The sequence below is a fragment of the Prorops nasuta genome, unplaced genomic scaffold (assembly GCF_024137725.1).
Source record: "Prorops nasuta isolate Cenicafe-Biocafe unplaced genomic scaffold, Cenicafe_Pnas_1.2 PNAS00018, whole genome shotgun sequence".
Lineage (NCBI taxonomy): Eukaryota > Metazoa > Arthropoda > Insecta > Hymenoptera > Bethylidae > Prorops > Prorops nasuta.
The window spans coordinates 4,168,196-4,186,616 of NW_027116815.1; the positions used below are offsets into that span (position 1 = coordinate 4,168,196).

At 37.9% G+C, this 18,421-nt stretch overlaps 3 protein-coding genes across 25 annotated transcripts in view; 2 read left to right on the forward strand and 1 right to left on the reverse strand.

Annotated features, from left to right (window-relative positions):
• Positions 1–103: 103 nt before the first annotated feature.
• On the reverse strand, positions 104–4,334 carry beta-PheRS (phenylalanine--tRNA ligase beta subunit). Of its 4 annotated transcripts, none has more exons than XM_066738284.1 (13): positions 4,203–4,334; positions 3,082–3,210; positions 2,848–2,903; positions 2,615–2,769; positions 2,470–2,539; positions 2,123–2,389; positions 1,857–2,036; positions 1,615–1,790; positions 1,074–1,278; positions 921–1,001; positions 741–833; positions 399–678; positions 104–324 (listed from the first exon to the last, which is right to left on the reverse strand). In XM_066738284.1, the coding sequence occupies exons 2-13, from the start codon at positions 3,137–3,139 to the stop codon at positions 173–175; spliced, it is 1,773 nt and encodes a 590-aa protein (XP_066594381.1). In that variant the 5' UTR covers positions 3,140–3,210; positions 4,203–4,334; the 3' UTR covers positions 104–172. The 4 variants fall into 4 exon arrangements, with proteins under 4 accessions (XP_066594381.1, XP_066594382.1, XP_066594380.1 ...); XM_066738285.1 differs by having other exon boundaries at positions 4,214–4,326; XM_066738283.1 differs by lacking the exon at positions 4,203–4,334 and adding an exon at positions 3,999–4,017.
• A 155-nt stretch (positions 4,335–4,489) lies between these two features.
• On the forward strand, positions 4,490–14,106 carry LOC136780139 (glutamine--fructose-6-phosphate aminotransferase [isomerizing] 2-like). Of its 6 annotated transcripts, none has more exons than XM_066738276.1 (14): positions 4,490–4,617; positions 9,137–9,244; positions 9,343–9,432; positions 9,568–9,711; positions 9,817–9,983; positions 10,080–10,221; positions 10,516–10,539; positions 10,970–10,990; positions 11,587–11,744; positions 11,839–12,078; positions 12,170–12,368; positions 12,458–12,858; positions 12,931–13,059; positions 13,148–14,106. In XM_066738276.1, the coding sequence occupies exons 1-14, from the start codon at positions 4,611–4,613 to the stop codon at positions 13,391–13,393; spliced, it is 2,076 nt and encodes a 691-aa protein (XP_066594373.1). In that variant the 5' UTR covers positions 4,490–4,610; the 3' UTR covers positions 13,394–14,106. The 6 variants fall into 6 exon arrangements, with proteins under 6 accessions (XP_066594373.1, XP_066594374.1, XP_066594375.1 ...); XM_066738277.1 differs by having other exon boundaries at positions 10,080–10,215; XM_066738278.1 differs by lacking the exon at positions 10,970–10,990.
• Positions 14,107–14,798: 692 nt separating this feature from the next.
• Positions 14,799–18,421, forward strand: part of CaMKII (Calcium/calmodulin-dependent protein kinase II) — an 84,803-nt gene continuing 81,180 nt past the window's right edge. For all 15 annotated transcript variants that reach the window (XR_010823710.1, XM_066738135.1, XM_066738136.1 and 12 more), the window contains exon 1: positions 14,799–16,122. Coding sequence is in view for 14 of the 15 variants with exons in the window: in XM_066738135.1 (XP_066594232.1) it covers positions 16,058–16,122 (65 nt within the window). In the remaining variant the exon portion in view is untranslated. The remainder of the gene's footprint in view (positions 16,123–18,421) is intronic.

The following is an 18,421-nucleotide window of genomic DNA, read 5'->3' on the forward strand; positions in this document are numbered from 1 at the left end:
AGACGAAACCATATGCCAGAATCTTGCAATACCAAAATTAATTACTTGTGTACCTATCAAGCTTATTCATTATTTACTTTCAAATAAAGAAATAACAAGGTAGTGTCATAAACTAATATTTATTCATAAATATGTGTTATCAAAACAATAAATAACATCAACAATAGAAAATTCATAAGAAAGGTTCTATGTCAATCTCTAAAGCTGAACATGGTAAATTCAATTCAAACTTCGATAGAGCTTCCGGATGTATTACACCCATTTTGCCTACCACTTTACCATAGCAAACAATCTCGGCACAGCGTTGTGGGAAATATGTTAAATCTAAAAAAATATATATATAAGTATTTTCTTAATGTTTATAATATATTTCTTTCTTGATACATTATGGTGCTTACCTTCCGCAGCGCGTATATGATATCCTTCGTCATTTTTATCTACTCTCCATGGAACTTCTAAAAGCTGCAATATTCTGTCGAGCAAACCATGAATTACTTCAAAACCAGCTGATTTGTTGCAATAAACTGCACAAAGATGACGTTTATTTATTGCTCCCACTTCAGACGAAGGATCCCTTAGAATAACATCCGAAACTTCAAACAGCTTATATGGTAGCGGCATCTTTTTATTTGCTGCCATTGTTTTAAGTAGTCCGGGCAATAAAGTTGTACGAGCAACCTAAATGATTAATAAATTAAAAGTTTAGAAATTCACTCATGGTTTAAATTGCTTTCAATCACCTGAAATTCTAAGGTTTTTGGATTGGAAATATGAACTGCACGAATGTCCTGTATATTGTGGCCTAATTTATCTGCAATGTCATCGCGGGAACACTAAAAATTTTGTACAACAGATTATAGGGAAATGAACAAACTGATTATAAGAGTGAATCACAGTTATAAATTGTTACATCATTTTACCAATGTGAAGGTTAATGCTTCGGTAAAACCAGATTGCGCTAATTCCACACGTAATTGATCACTGAATTTGTTCAATGGAAACTAAAGAAAAAAGTACACTTTTAATGGTCTAATTCATGAGATCTAAAAGTAGCATTGACAAATATTATCTACCTCTTCTGCAATGGATGTTATGTTTGGAATAGTTTTTTTAATTTTATTGTAGCCATATGCTATAGCAATATCTTCATAAATATCACAAGCATGCATGACATCGTGCCTTGTTGGAGGGATTTCCACGCTTAGCGTATCATTATCTTTAATAGTTGTGTTTAATGACATTTTGGAAAGTAGTTTTGCTACTTGCTCAGGATTCTGACTAACATAATAAAGAAATAACAAATTTTATACTTTTTCTTTTGAACAACTTTAAACGATCGTTTATATACAATATTTTACCAATGTTATCTATACACTGGGTCTAAAAAGTTGTGTGTCCTTACTTTTGCTATTATAAAATTACTGTTAATATTTGAAAAAATTCTGAAGTATCATTATTTCTATTTTGCTGTTCAATAGCTCTTTTGATGATTGATTACAAAAGAGTAAATTATTAATAGCAATTCAACCTGTATTAATATTTCAACTTAAATTTTTACTTGTCTCCAACAAAACCCAGTGTACAGACTGAATTAACAGGTAGAAAAATACTTACTCAATTCCAATATAATTCACTGCTTTTTTACAACTAATACTTTCTGTCCTATACTTTAATTCAGGATAATAATAACTTTTATTATCAGGATATACTACTTCTACACTTTCAACCACATACTTTGTGCTGCAATACTGGCTAAATGCACAAACTATTGTATCTAAAGCAATTTTGGCCTGAAATTTTTATCAATAATTATGTTTCCATAAAAGTCATATAAGTCATATACCTTTAAATATTACCTTTGTAAGGTCTGTAGCAGTACATTCAATAAAAATATTTTTTGTATTAGGTGTAATTTTTGAATGGTCACTGTTAATGATTGGAGGTAGAGATAAAACAGTACCTTTACTATCAATAACTACTGGATATAAAGGACTATCCTTTATAATTGGAAGATATTGCTTAAGTTGTGCATGACTCTGTAAGCAAAATTTATTGTTTCAAATTAATTTATTCTAATAGAACAAGAATAAATTAATCACAAAATTTGTTATTTTGAATTTACAGCATATAATTCCATAATGCCTTCTCCTGTATACTTTTCTTTTTGATTGAGTGGAATAAAAGAAATATCTTTAGGAGGCTTTGCATCATAAATGAATGGCCCAGTTACAGTATCTAAATCATGTGTTCCAATAGATACTAAACTGCGCTTACGGCCAATATTTTGATGCAATTTATCTTGAAGGTCAATAAAACTGTTATAAGCTGCTTGTGTTAATGTAACATCTCGTAAAATAGCAGCAACTATATGACCTCTGACTTTTAAGACCTAAGGAAATTCAAAATACATGTTTATCTATTTTACACTAATGTTCCAGCTCAGATTAAATTTTAAGTTTATTTATATACCTCTTTTGTCATTACAAGTTTTTGCATCCCTTTATTAGACTTAATAGGTCTATATCTGGGGACAGGTATTCTATAAATTAGAAAAGATGTTTACTTAGATAGATTTTATTTAACTCTTTTTAAATATGCATATTATTTTACTTACTTGTTTAGAAAGATTAAAAGCCCTGTAGCCAAACTCTCCAGACATAATAGATCATATCTGTTAGCTGGAATATCAATTTTATAAATGATTTCTTCAGATGCTCCAATACTCTGTTCAGACCCTTGTTCCTTACTTATTATTTGTTTCTCTGTCGTCTAAACATATTTAAAAAATAATAATATTCAGATATCCAATGTAAAAAAGAAACTAGCTATAGTTAATATATTACTTACAACTTCATCAAGCTCTAAACCAAATTCAAAACACAGATGTTGAAACTCATCATCCGCTAAAATATTATTTTAAACTTGAATTATAAGGATAATATCAATATAATATATATATACAATATTATATAGTAATAAGCACAATGATAAAAAGTATGATATTGAAAAATTGAGTATCGCATAAGGTCTGAGAAGTACCACTGAGTGACAGTCAGAATGTCAATTTAAATTTTTACTTACAATATGTTTTTCCTAATGCTACAAATAGCAAATCACGTTTTACAGAAATAGTAGGCATCTTTCATGTGCGTTTTTTTAAATGTAACTTTTAATAAAATTTGTTGGATATTTTGGGCTTCTGTCTTTGACCTGTTTAATTTAAATATAAATTTGAATAATGGTAAATTAATGTAATTCATGTATTTGAGTTATACCAGAGGTTAAGTTACTTTGCGGTATAATTCAGAATTAAGTGGAAGATGATGATTGGACGATTGGGGGGTGATAGGTTCGTATCGATTTGTAAATTCGACAGCATGTATATGTATCGACGCAATCAGATTCGATACATGAATCGATATATTTACAAGGAAACTATCGATACCAACAAAGGTTTGTTTTTTTTACCTCCACTTTACACTCAAAATGGTATAATACACGTAACGTATACTGTAGAGTTCTTCAATTAAGTGCAAGCTGGGGTACCATTTTCTTACACTTTTCCATTGTTTTACATTTGTTTTTCTACACTTTCTCAAAAGTAGGAGGAGATAAGCAGACGGAAAGTGTAGAGAAAATGGGACCCTACTAGTTTGCATTTGATTCAAATACTCCACAGTATATGTCACATAGTATGTATAGGCTGCGTTCGTTTATTAACTGCGAGTACTAAAACTCTACAATGTATGTCACGTAAAATATAGGTTTTCAGTACTGGCAGTACATAAACGAACGCAGCTATATTATACTATTTTGAGTGTAAAAATCAAGTAAAAAAACAAACCTAATATCAGTAGTGTTCCAGAATTCATTGCCAGTATTGCGAATATTATTATATCTTTATCAACAATGAGGCATTAAAGAAAATAAAATAATATTAACAGCACTGGCAGTGAATTCTGAAGCGTGGTCATTGTATGTACTGTGATCGTACATACATACACTTTAATCAAGAACAAGCTATGTTATGCCTTTAATTGCTTAAACTTTTCCATGTAAGCTATACTATGCCATGCCATTCTACTACACTACAGTGTTTCAACGGTGATGCAGTGAGTGTGAAACTACGTAAGTCGACTAGTTTGGAAAATTCGGTATGTAGTCTGTATTGCTTTCATTTTATGAAAATCTTATGTACTTACAATAAAGGTACCTTGTTTATAGTATTTTGTCAAAAGCAATGATTTTTACGAGTGTTGTATTCGTATAATGTCAATAGAATCCTCCCTTTTTCTTCAATATTCCGACTTTACAGCAGACGACAATTCACTGTCAAGTCTAAAAGCTAAAGTGAATGGTTCGGCGTTATTTTCAACCCGTGTGCTTACACATATATGTACACACAGGCACATAAATGAGATACTATTGGACGCAAGCAAAGCCACACTTACTTTTACCTATACCTACGTGAGAGATTCCATATCATAAGAGCAGATTGTGTAGGAAAAAGGTCTTCAGATCGCCACGAAACGTTGGCTGAACGAGTACTCTTCGTGTATACATCATTTTCATCTTCCGATCACGTACGTGGCGCTCCGTTAACAGTTAACATGTGTGGTGAGTTTTCTCTTCAGTCTCTGTCATTCTGATAACCATGCTAATGTCAACTCTTTAAACCTAATATAACCAACTATCTTTCGTCCCGTGCAAAATACAATTTTTGTCAAAGTTTTATTGAATGTCTGTTTACCATAGCATTTATATTATAATTATTAATCAATTGAAATAATTTATAATAATATTAACCTATAAGGAGAGAATGATGAAGATTTAAATAGAAAGAGCGGTAGAGAATTTTACAAGTGTGATTTGAAGTTTGGAATACGCACAGGAATAAATAATAAGAATTCTTAGTCATAGAAAGTTAATATATATTAAGATTTTGCGTAGTGAGAAAATGACATATATGCTTTTAAGAAAGCGATCAATCTTTGAAATGGACATCGTTTTGCACAATTGAACCACGTGTGCATCGTCTGTCAAATTGGATATAGGACCTATACAGTATATAATTTTTATATTATTACCTTAATCCTTATGTAAAAAACTATTATAGCATATTCACCTATCGAGTAAACACTCGATTCACCGCACTGATCTCCTAAAGTCTGAATCATTAAAGATTCGCAAGATTCGTTCGAAGCTAAGCTAATAAATATTTTATCATGATATTTTAAAAGGATTTCGAAAGTAAATTGAAAACGACTATTGATTTGATTTGAGACGAAGCTGATTTTTCCATGGATCGTGGGGGGATCATCCGAAGAGCAATTCGAATCAGGCAATGATGAAATTCTTTGCGTAAGTTGCTACCGGTACATCGTAGACGTGTCAGAGCGAAAGTCTTTTATACCGCGCTCTTTCCTTCACTTTGCGTTTACTTTTTACCGTTGCACGCATTATTTTCCATTTTACGCCGCGGATTTTTACTTTCTACGACGAAATCTCCAACGAATCACTCACTATTTTCAATTTACAGGACTGATTTTTTTCAGTGTCACTGGGAACTGACCATTTTGCAAACGTTACTTCAGCTTGATCAAGCTAAAGCAGAAGAATATAAAAAACCAACAAGTGATCATTACGTAAAAAGAAAAACAGCATTTTTATAGAATTTTCAATAGCGAGGGACAAAATGAGCGAAGCACAGCGAATCGCAAAAAGCACATACAGGGAGTGCCAACTTCGGCCGATGACCTATATACTTATGCATAATTATGCTTGTGTTACGTCTATGTGAAGAAACCGGTGTAACTCTCGCCGTAATTTAATCGCTCGTAGATTCGTACACTTTGTATGATAATTGAGAAAAAGTGTTGAACCGATTAACAAGGAAGGATCGTCGCTGGTAAGAAATAGAAGATAGGAATCGATGAAACGCAATTGGAAACTATCCCTACACGAAAATACTAGATTATCATGATGATGATTGTTATTAATAGACTCTGTACGTAGGATAGGATAGGTCGTTTCCAATGCTACACGTGTCTCCCTATTCATGATTAATTGAACAGTTGTCGCGCCTCCACTGTCACAGGGCAGCAGTTATTTTCCTGTTTTTCTTTCTAAACTGTACGCCACCCAAAGAAATGTATACATACATAGTTCAGAAGTTTATTTACATAGGAAAGAAAGATTTCCAGGGTGTCTAAGACTGAAAGCAAATATAGAATTAAATAACATAGTGGTGTATACAGAAAACACGAGGATTTAGCGTGGGATATTAGAATTTTTCGCCATGGTAAGTGCATACTCGACTGGTGGACCGAGTTAGCTTGGATTGGGACGGTGTAACCTGCGTGTAACCACTGGGACGGTACGTAAACGCGTATAGGCGCGAGTGAAAGTTCCTTATCCTCGCGGCGCGCGCGGTAGGTCGACGTTACACAGAGTGACATTTCGGCACATTGATCGGCCTCGCCCGTCGCAGGCGTCAACCAACGCTCCTTTCACCATGAGACGCACCTCATTATTATTATCTTTCACTCCTCGCGTACCATTTTATCCTCCCCTACACAAATTTCTCTATTCTGCTATTTTATCGTACTTATCGCGCAATGGCTCGACTTATCGGCATCCGACTGCTTCTTTCTCTCTCTTATTATTATTATATTACTTCCGTCAGTAAGGTACTCGGTATGTACATAATAATTAATCGGCATCGACAGAGCGGCATGGATGTAACGATAAGACGTCGCGGTGTTGCGGCTCGGCGTGCCAAGAGACGAGAGCTTTCGGAGGATTACATACAGGGATCTAGACTTTCCCGAATCTATTTTGTATAACTTTGGTAAGCCGATGCATATAGCAAGTGTCTCGAGACTGTAAGTTATTGTTTGATATATATATATATATATATATATATAGGAAGGATTGAAAGAATTCACAGTTTTATTTCCGTTTCATCATCCTTGAGAGCAAAACAAGGTGAATTTTCAAGTAGACTTTGCAAGATATACCGGAAGAGCGTCGTGTTTTTATAATTGTTCATGTATATATAGATAAATAGTAGTGATCGAACTTGGCAGTTGTCCCATCGGAGAAAGCTTATACTCTTCTGTTCTCTGCAGAAGAAAGGCTATACTATGCCGTGCGAGAGAATCTCCGAGGGATCCCCAAACAATAAAATATCAACTTCAGCTTCCGTCTTGAACGATAAAGAGAGTCGGAAATTGATATCGTTAAACGTACTATGTGACGAGCGGGCGGTATTTATTTCCAAAACAAAATGCTGCAAAGGAACAATGAAAAATTGTTTAGGTAGGAGCATTTCAAAGGGAAACTTTGTGGCCACTTAACGTTGCAATATTATTTTGTTCGTTTTAGATGCAGTGATCGTGCATTTGGAATAGTGCCGCGGTTCGAGTACGTGGCGCGATAAAATCTGATAAGGTGGATGAGGCCATCGTAATAGTTGATTAATACTGCTGATTTAAAATGATTAAAAGTAAATAAAACGAGTCTTTCGAAGAGTCAAATTTTTCGAGATCAAAGGACAATATTTTGCTATGAGACACAAAAGTGATTTTCCTCTCTGACAAAGAGTAATTTTTATAAAACTCGAAAATGTAAAAAGAACACGCGTTCAAAGATTGGTCTACTATGCACATATACTTGTGATTTTCCGAGGTCATCAAATATTGTATATATAGTTACACGAATCTTCCAATTCTTATCGAGTTTATTAACCGTTGATCGATGTTGGTTTTATCGTGCGCTGGATTGAAACTAATTTCCTGCTGAGTTTATAGCCGCGCGCGAAGGATTAGCGAGTGAAATGAAAAAGTTTATTATCGGCTCGCTGCTATATAGACTTTGCGAGGACGGACAGACAGGCAGACGGACAGGATAGCAATTAGCAGCAGCGAGTACCGAGCAGGAGGCCAGTCTGTGGCAGGACAGATATATATGAAAAATATCAGGAAGGGAAAGAAAAGTCGATAGACCAATTCAATTCGTTCTTGCATCAGGCTAAATCGATATATTATCGCAGCGATCGAATCAATGAAAAAAAAAAGCGCGCGCGCGCGTTTGTTTGATCTTTTTATTGGATGATATATCGCTGCAACGAAACGCTCCGATGACATGGGCGGTACGTTTTCTGTTTATCCTAAATTTTTTCAATCGTTGCACGAGAAAATTTTAAAGAAAATTTTACCACTAACTCCCAATGGTACGGTAATATTTTTCATTCCCAGGAAAATCGATTGAATTTTGACTTAAAATTAGTGTGCAACTATTAAAATGCACCTACACAAATCAATCATTTTACCTGGGAATGAAAAGTATGACAGTACAACTAAGAGCACATGGTAAAATTTATTTCAATATTTTCTTCGTGTACGTAAAAGACTAATTCAGAATTTGTCGTTGGTTATATTAGCTATGTATTCGGGCACGGATTTTCTTTCGATAAATCATAAGCCAATGAACGCTTTCCCTTTCGCTTGGCTATACTATGTATACTATACATTGTATGGTATATATATATATATATATACACTGTATATACTATAAAAACAGCCGGAATTACCTGTTTCTATGCCTACAGCATGTAGGCGTTAGAAATCCCCTTTTTTCGTTATTATTGCTATTGCCATATTGACTAAATTCGTTCCTTCCAAACTTGAGGATTCTTTATTTGTATATATAGTAATATGTAAATGCGCATCGTCTGATGCAGCGACAAAAGAGAAACCACATTCCCTTTCCGTATAATAGGTAGGAGAAAGGAATGTCGCGAGATTGCTTCTTGCCGAATTCCTATGACCTTCGACTTTGTAAAAATCCGTGAAAACTGTATAATATACACAGGTACACGCGCTCTCTTCGTAGGTGGGAAAAGTCAGATTATGGCCGGCGTATTATCGCAGTGAGATAATTCTCAAGAGCACCGGTGGTTAATAAATAATACATTTTCCTTGATACACACATGTGTATAGTGCGAAGCATCAACAACTGCCACTAGCTACTAATAGTACGCAGAGGAAAGGGGGGGGGGGGGTATAACGGAAAATTTTCATGTTTCAATATTAAAAGAGTTTATTGAAAAAATGGCCTTTTCTTTGTTTTTCAGGAATATTCGCATATTTGAATTACCTAACACCGAAGAGTCGCAAAGAGATCCTCGAGCTCCTCGTGGGAGGATTGAAAAGGCTAGAATACAGGGGCTATGATTCGGCAGGTAAAAAACTTTTTTTCGATTCGAGCACGTGCCCGTTGTCTCGAGCGTGGATTTTATCAGAGAGGAAAAGTTTAAACCGTTTGACTCACATTTCACAGGAGTCGCTCTTGACGCTGCCGGTGGCAAGGACATCTCCGTCATCAAGAAACAAGGAAAGGTCAAGGCACTGGAGGAGGAAATCTTTCATCGTAAGGACAGCCAGCCAAGTCTCTCTTTCTCTTTTTCTCCCTTTTTTTTCTCTCAACCAAGTCCAACTCGTGCCGCGCATAGACTACATTTTCTCTATCTAAGCTTTCCTTGATACTCTTCTTGTTTATCGGCAGGTACCAATTTGGATTTTGAGGCCAAGACCGAGAGTCACGTCGGAATAGCTCACACCCGCTGGGCGACCCACGGTGTCCCATCCGAAGTCAATTCTCATCCTCAACGATCCGACAACGAGCATGGATTTGTTGTTGTGCACAATGGTAAATCTAAGCGAATTAACAATTATACGCTGCGTATTTTCCAATGGCTTTCTTTTTCTTTAATCAATCAATAAACGTCAAAGTAATTTCTACCTTCTGCCACAGGTATTGTTACCAATTACAAAGATATCAAGACACTGCTGGAGCACAGAGGATATCAATTCGAAAGCGAGACTGACACGGAAGTAATTGCCAAGCTCATTCATCATTTATGGGTGCAACACTCTGGATACTCCTTCCGCGAGCTCGTCGAACAAGTTGTACAGCAGCTGGTAAACTCCTCAATATTTAACAAACCTACCCGTCTTCAATTATGGAAGGTGAAGGAAAATTAACAAGTTTTTCTTTCTTCTCTTTTATTTTCTCAGGAAGGTGCATTCGCTCTTTGCTTCAAGAGCAAATATTTCCCTGGAGAATGCGTGGCCACGAGGAGAGGATCTCCCCTTCTCGTTGGCATAAAAACGAAGACACGACTAGCTACTGATCACGTGCCAATTCTTTATGGTAAAGGTTAGTCAGATTATTTAAAAGAAGGTCGGACAGTCTCAAAGGAAAGAAGAAAAATTGATGAAAATGCGAGATATAGGACAAAGTGTTAACATGTTTAACATGGCAATTACTAATGTAATATAAAGGGAGTTTAAATTCATAATTAACAAAGTGTGGAAAGCAATTGGATTAGATGCACGATTATTTGACATATTTTCATTCATTGCATGGATTATCGTCCAAGAAGAATTATTACATGAGTATTTCTTTTGCATGATCCTTCCGGTTTTGTTCAACAACCTTCCAACCAAATAGATGAACTTCCATATGTGAACGAAGGTATACTAACAAATCTTGATATATCTTGATGGGATTCTCGACATTGGATCTCTTAGAGCTAAACTTTGTTTATCAATATTTTTATTCGAGTATGCAATTAGTATAAAGGATCCAAAGTGTACAAATTCTCGTTATATGTCTTATCGTGTAAGTTTTCTCGGGCGCTTACTATATCAGAGCTCCATTGTGTGTCGTCCAGCAAGTCATTTCGTTATTTCCATTGATTTTTTCTTTTTTTTTTCTTCCATTATTATTGTATTTCACTGCTCCTCTGCTTGGTCCAACCAAACGGAGAGTACCAAAACACATTTCATAGCTGTACTGATTCCATTTTAATTTTGGTCGCATTAATGTTTTTTTTTTCTATTTTCATTGTGGCTTTAATTTTTGTTTTGTTTTATGTACTAATTATTTTGTTTTCCCTTTGCAGAAGGTGAAGCTACGACCCAAGGTATTATTTTATGTTGAGCTAAAGCTTTATCGCTTATGTCAGATAGCAATAATAGACTCATTATTTACTTACACGCAATGCTTACACATGTTTCGCTTTTGGATCATCGAACATCGTCATTACTTTCTTCTTAATCAAATCGTTCTAACTCCTCGTAATGTCTTTATGTTGGCACAAATTCAGATTTGCTTAATTATTGTATTTTGTCATGTAAACCTTATTTCTTTAACTAATCTTAAGATACAGGCATCCAAAGGTCTAAGTCGATGAGAAAAAAAACTACCATTAAAGGTGGGGGAATATTATTTCTATACCCGAGCTATAACAATATGTAAATGTAAAAGCATAGTAAGCTTCATGATGGCGGATCTTATTTGGAGCTTCCACTGATCTACTAGGTTAACATGTCCAGGCTAATGGGTCTCCTCAATTAATAAATCTAATGTATGATGATTATTTGCAGCTGATGTACAGAGTTGGATAAAGATTAAAGAAATACACTCACAGCATCCCGGGCTCAATTTGGTGCTGGGCTTGATGGATTATTTTAAGGAGATATTTTAACGTGGTCCATAATTACATTTTTTTCTTACTAGATCACAGACCACATGGACGTAGTCCCGATATGCCTGTAATTCCACGAAGCGATAGTACTTCCGAATTCCAACCATTGGAAGATAAGGAAGTTGAATACTTTTTCGCCTCGGACGCCAGCGCTGTTATTGAACATACGAACCGTGTGATTTTTCTCGAAGTGAGAATTTTTCTCTTTGTCTTTCATCTACATTCGACATTCTTAGCTCTTCTTAGTGTTTTTTTATAAATAAATAAATGTCACTTTGTTTTAGGACGATGATGTTGCTGCTGTGAAAGAAGGAGCGCTCAGCATTCATCGACTTCGTCGTTGCATGGACGATCCACATGCTCGAGAAATTACAATTCTAAAAATGGAAATTCAGCAAATCATGAAGGGTAACTACGAGTACTTTATGCAAAAGGAAATCTTCGAGCAACCGGAATCCGTTGTCAATACTATGAGAGGGCGTTTAAATTTTCAAGATAACTCTGTCACCTTGGGTGGCATTAAGGTGAGCAAGCTGTATAGTAATAAATTCCACGAAATCGATCGCGCCACTTTGCGATTATGTTTTATCATTGTCATTTCTTTTTTTCTTTAAGGATTATATACCTGAGATTAAAAGATGTAGGCGCTTAATGTTGATTGGATGCGGCACAAGTTATCACTCGGCGATAGCCACTCGACAGTTGCTCGAGGAATTAACCGAACTGCCAGTTATGGTAGAATTGGCATCCGACTTTCTCGATAGAAATACTCCTGTATTTAGAGATGACGTTTGCTTCTTTATCTCGCAATCAGGTACGACTTAGGCCCTTGGCAAACGATAAGTTTCTCACTCAGCACTTAAATACAAAGAATTTTATTTAAATCGTGTCTTTTTTTTTAAGGCGAGACGGCAGATACATTAATGGCACTGCGTTATTGCAAGGGCCGCGGTGCTTTAATTGTTGGTATCACGAATACCGTGGGAAGTAGCATTTGTCGAGAATCACACTGCGGTGTTCACATTAATGCCGGACCCGAAATTGGTGTAGCCAGCACAAAAGCATACACATCGCAATTTATCTCTCTCGTAATGTTTGCTTTGGTAATGAGCGAGGATAGGATTTCTTTAGGAACGAGACGTCAACAGATTATCGAAGCACTGAAAGATTTGGACAGTAAAATCCGTGAAGTATTGAAATTGGATGAGAAAGTCAAAGAACTGGCCAAATCTTTGTTCCAGCACAAATCCCTATTGATCATGGGCAGGGGATATAACTTTGCTACTTGTATGGAAGGTGCACTGGTACGAAGGACAAATATCCCAGGTCACAAGTATTCTCTGTTATTGGTCTAATTTGGTTTGTAATTTTTGTAGAAAGTCAAGGAGCTGACCTACATGCACAGCGAGGGTATAATGGCAGGAGAATTAAAACACGGGCCACTTGCTTTAGTAGATGATTCCATGCCAGTCATCATGATCGTCATGCGAGATCCAGTTTATATCGTAAGTCTCGTTGAGCATTATCGACGCACCATTGAAAGAGAGTAAACATTTATAGTTCCTAATAAATATTATTGTTTTAATTTTTTAGAAATGTATGAATGCACTTCAACAAGTAACTGCGAGAGAAGGCAAACCTATCGTTATTTGCGAGGAAGGGGACGAGGAAACAAAATCCTTTGCAGCTAGAGCACTAGAAGTTCCCAAGACTGTTGACTGCTTGCAGGGAATACTCACGGTCATTCCTATGCAACTCTTGTCTTTCCACATTGCAGTCTTGCGTGGCTGTAATGTAGATTGTCCGAGGAATTTGGCTAAATCCGTCACTGTGGAATAAAAGCGTCCCTCTTAAATGAAGAAAGCTTGAAAACGAGAAATATTTATCATGGCGGATTAGCTAAATGCTTTTGATACTTGAAAGATCGTTCTCATTGGGGAGGAAAAAAGCCTTGGTATTCATATCGGTATTTTTGTAACTGTGGTCGATCAATTTTATCATACGAATGCGAGGCGCAGGCTTTTTTTAAGCAACCAATTATGCGATTTCAGTGAAATTTGATGGATTTAAGGATCATTCCTATTAAATTCGGGTCGTGTTATTAAGAGTACCCAACGATACTAGAATATACATTAGGAAGCACGGTTTATTATACGGAATATGCTGATTCGAATCTTGAATCGAGGTGGACAAGACTGCGATATTCAATTTTATAAACAAAATTAATTTTTTGAGGATCTCATTTTGGGCGTTTTCTCCATGATATTAGTAACATAATGAGATATTTCGAGACACTGTAAATTCTTATACACAATATATTACCATTTTTTTGTCATTTTTTTTGGGGAATTCCAATTTTTTGAATAATGTTAGTCGGATGTAATGTTGCTTTTGTATACGATTTATTCCATGCACAAAGTACCATAAGTTTATTTACTATTATTATACGTAGTCTATGGAGCTTTTTGCTGACTGCACATTTTAATACTATCAGTTTGACTATGTTAATGGTCAACAAATGAATTTTTATTAATAAAAGGAAATGTTATCTACTTGGAAATCATTCCTTGTCTAACCTAGCTTTGTATGCCGTATATGGAATTTTTTTATCAAACTAGAAATACGCCAGCGAACCAGGTAGAGGCCATACCAGTGAAGCTTGCTTTACGTGACGTAAGCGCCAGTAGTAGATTCCATGTTTATATCAGCCACGTGGGACCAAGATGGTGAGCACGCACCAGCCACCCCATAGCAAGTGATAAAAGTACTGGCTTAAACGGACAAATTCGTTCAAAGCGATTACTTAGCTACGAGACAAGATTCTGGGCGAAAACAAATATCAGTCATTTACTTTTTCGTTCGGAAACGAATAACTCGCAAAGATTGCACAAATTAATAAAAAAAGCATTATTATTTATTATAATTTTTATGGTACTAGACTGATGTACAGTTAATATCGCTTCTTCGTCAAAGTTTATGAACGAAATACAGGATAGAAAAAATACTCGAAATGTTAAAATTACAAAAATATAATTAAACAACAAATAATAAAATCGACGATTACGATTAAGTAATTAAAAATTGTTAGTTTTAATCATAGGGTCATGAGTGTAATGATACATCCAACGTGTAAGAGAATCGGTAAGATTAGAGGGGGAAGGGAGGTTGGAAGGGATAGGAGAAATTTGGGAATGTAAGGAGGAAAGATAATAAAGGGAGGGGGAGGAGGGGGGGGGGGGGTCGGTCTTGGATGGGGTTGGGGGCGGGGGTGCTGGGGTTCGAATGAAAGGTGATACGGATCGCATCGGGACGCGAGGAATCGGGCACTGTCGGTGGTTGTCGGCGATTGAACGCCGCCAGTGGGGCAAAGTACCACTACGCGAGTCAGTCGACGGTCTGCCGGCGAGCAGTGCAGACCGAGTTCAAAGAGGAAATAGTTTTACCGCCGCGCGACTAACGCGGATTAGATTTACCACTGCCGCAAGCTGCTGTCATTGGCAGTCGAGAGTAAAAACTCGCATCTTGTGTCGAACTGGGGCGCGTGGCGTGGTTATCGCGTGTTCTCTGCTGCATAATAGAGGACACAGAGGGAGAACACAAAAAGATACTGGCAAGAACTGGAGGACTTTAACAGTTGTACAGTAGCGCCGTTTTGAAGCTGCTAAGCAAACCATAGTCGAGCTTTATCCGTTTCTCTGTTTATCTGTCCGTTCCCTTGTTTCTTCCTCGCTCTCTCTCTCCGCTCGTTAACCAGGCGAGTATCGACGAGTGTTGGTTACGGATCGGTAGAAGCGGATCGGAGTGGTAGCAGAGCTATACGAAGGAGGAAGATTACAGAGAGAGAGATAGAAGAAGAGAAGGAAAGAGTGGGACACGCGACGCAAAACGAAGCAAAGCAAGTGAGGAAAGCAGGTCCGTGTCCCCCCGTCTTTCCCGATCCCCTCCGGATCGTCTCTACACGTATAGGTAGAGAGCGTGTGGAGGAGAGAGTCGAGCAGTGAAGAGTGGAGAAGAGCAGAAGCAGTGGCAGATCAGAGAAGAGCAGAGCAGAGCAGAGCAGATCAGATCAGAGCAGAGCAGAGCGCTGCGGCGGTTCCCCTCTATTGATCGAATTTGACCTGCCTGCGAAGTTTCCCTTAGCGCGTGCGGCGGTAGCGGCGGCCGGCTGAGTGTGGCTCGCTCTCGCGAACAATCGCCGCGCCAACAGTTCCTCTTTTACCCGTCATCGTCGTCGACTTTCAACCTTTTCAACTCGTTCTGCTATACACTATACAACGTCCAACGTTTCTCTTTCGTATTACCTCGTACAGCAACAAGGAACGATTTTTGATTCGTCGTGCGCCACCTGACCCGGTGAGCCAGTTCGTGCTTGCACACTGACACACGCGAGCACCCACAAATAAATATATATATATATATATAGTATATTTCTATATATTACTCTCGAGCATCGTGCGAGCAGCAACCCTATCTCGTCGATTTTACGCCACTTCAATCGCCGGCATGACTTCCCCGGTCCCCTCCACGTGGTTCAGTGACAACTACGAGCTCAAAGAGGAACTTGGCAAGTAAGTACCATTTGCTCCATGTTACTTTTTGTGCCGCAGCGCGTTTTCGCTTCCCCCCATTTCTCTCTCCTCCGTGCGGCTCTCCTCTCCTCTCCTCTCGGAAATAACACGCGAGGAACACACAACATTGCTATCTCTCGGCTCGGCTCGGCTAGCCGGGGTGAGGCGAGGCGAGGCGAGGCGAGGCGCGCTTACGGCGCGTAGCCCTGTGTCGCCCACTCGCGCGCGCTTCCCTCTACCCAATTTATACTCCGATTCTCCTCGCTTCCCGTCCTCCCACCTCCTTTTTCCCCTCTCTTTCTGCCTACTCCTCGCTTTTCACCGCAGCGGCTCTCTTCCAACGCGAACGCAGCATTCCTCGACCATTAGATTCCTCCAAAAATTCACTCTCGTCACTTTTTCTCTCATTTTTTCCGATTCGCTTCCTCGACCCTGCATACACGTACATATATATATACGTATAGAGTCGAGTTTCAAACGACGCGAGTATTTTACCCGATTCTCCGTTCTCCCCGGAGCGAGGCGGACGCGTCGCCAAGTCGCCCGCCATGATTGCTGCCAACAGCACCACCACCAACACCAACCTATAGCTAGCTTCTCAACTTTTGTCACTCTCCCTCTCTCCCTCTGTATACGTGTACAAATATACATGTATATATATATATATATATATAACGATTGTTATTGTTTAAATTCAAAATTTTTACGAGTATATCTTGTACAAGTGTAAGAGCGGCATGGCAGGCCAGTCAAGACGTTTGATTTTGTCTAAATTTAAGCGAGCGATCGCGGCTTCTCTGACTGTGTGACTCCTGGCTCGACTCTATATATAAAGAAGCAAAGCAGGCAGGCAGTCGAGCGAGGGTGCCTGATGCTGCCGGTGCCGGCCTAGCCTAGACCGTGCCGACCGTGCCGACCGCGCCGGCACCGATCGTTTCTCGAATATTCCCTAGCTTCGAACTTCCTATTTTCCTTCCTTCTTATCTCCTTGGCCATCTTGCTTACTCGACTCGCCTAGCATTCGCATTCCCGTCGCACCGGGATCTCTCATCAATCAATACGATATCGTCGCGTCGCACCTTCTCTCTCTCTCTCTCTCTCTCTCTCTACTCCCGACCCTCAATTGCTCTTTTGCTTCATCTTCTCTCTTATTCCTATACCATTATCCACACCTTCCTTTATTTCTACTTCTACTTTCATCAGACTCGGCAGGTGGTTGTAGACGCGTACGATACTGTCTCTCAATTTCAAATAAATTGATCACACAGAAAATGGATTTTTCTACGTATATATATATATATATATATATATATATACATTATTCTATACATGGAGAAAATATTAAAGCAAAAATTTATCGCGAGCCCCCAATTGTGCACCGTCATATCTTTCCATTTCTAGGAAAAATGATTGAATTTATAAACTTAAATTTGTACTTTGCGATCATTAAAATATATTTGAAAAGATAAATAATTTTTCCTGGGAATGAAAAGTTTGACAGGAAAACCGACGGAACACAATAAAATTTACCTTAATATTTTCTCCGTGTAGAAAATTTAGACGCGCAGGTGTCAAACTTTCGCGAGTATAAAATTGAATTTGACACAAAATTCGACATTTTCTAAAGGGTGATTTATCGTAGCGAAATGTTTGCGAATATATACAGAGTATCGCCGAAAGCGAAAAGCTGTATTTTTATAATTATGCTAATTCTTGATCGAGTGCCAACGAGTTAATAAGTTTTTACTATTAGAGCATATATCGATGCTCTTTCATCGCGCCTAGAGAAAACTCAGAGGATACTAAAGCGCGCGCCACACGACTAATTTTAGAGCAGCACGTTTATTTCTGTGCGTAACGTGTTACCGCGATCGTGGCAACTCAATTTCGGCCTTTATAGCTTAGGTGGAAATAGTTGGCGATTTCCCGTTCCTCCATTCCACCATCGTCATTCGCCTCCGATAAATAATTAAGTTACGCGTTATAAAGTCTGCGAACGACATGCACCAAAGAATTTTTTACACTGCTGGTTGAGGTGGGGGGGGAGGGTTGTTTCTCTCAAGTTTCCCTTAAATTTTGGGCCGCGATAGTCGAATGTTTACAAGGTTGAATTTAAAATCACCAGGAGCGATCGAACGAGCACCTATAATATGCGAGATTTTCCGAGCTTCGCTATGGAAAATTAATGAGGAAGTTTTGAGGAAAGTTTACAGCCTTGCACGAGAGACACAATAATTATTGGTTTGTCGTTGAGGTGTTTAAGACTTGTCGTCGATATAGATCGAGTAAAAAAATAGCG

What these genes read in the sequence shown, in the direction of transcription:
- beta-PheRS (XM_066738284.1), bottom strand. Translation starts at nt 3,139, where the DNA reads ATGCCTACTATTTCTGTAAAACGTGATTTGCTATTTGTAGCATTAGGA. An exon ending in GCATTATGGAATTATATGCT is followed by an intron (nt 2,037 to 2,122) that starts GTAAATTCAAAA and finishes TTTTGCTTACAG; the next exon opens with AGTCATGCACAACTTAAGCA. An exon ending in TCATATACGCGCTGCGGAAG is followed by an intron (nt 325 to 398) that starts GTAAGCACCATA and finishes ATATTTTTTTAG; the next exon opens with ATTTAACATATTTCCCACAA.
- LOC136780139 (XM_066738276.1), top strand. An exon ending in ATTTGTTGTTGTGCACAATG is followed by an intron (nt 9,712 to 9,816) that starts GTAAATCTAAGC and finishes CTTCTGCCACAG; the next exon opens with GTATTGTTACCAATTACAAA. An exon ending in CTTGTATGGAAGGTGCACTG is followed by an intron (nt 12,859 to 12,930) that starts GTACGAAGGACA and finishes TAATTTTTGTAG; the next exon opens with AAAGTCAAGGAGCTGACCTA.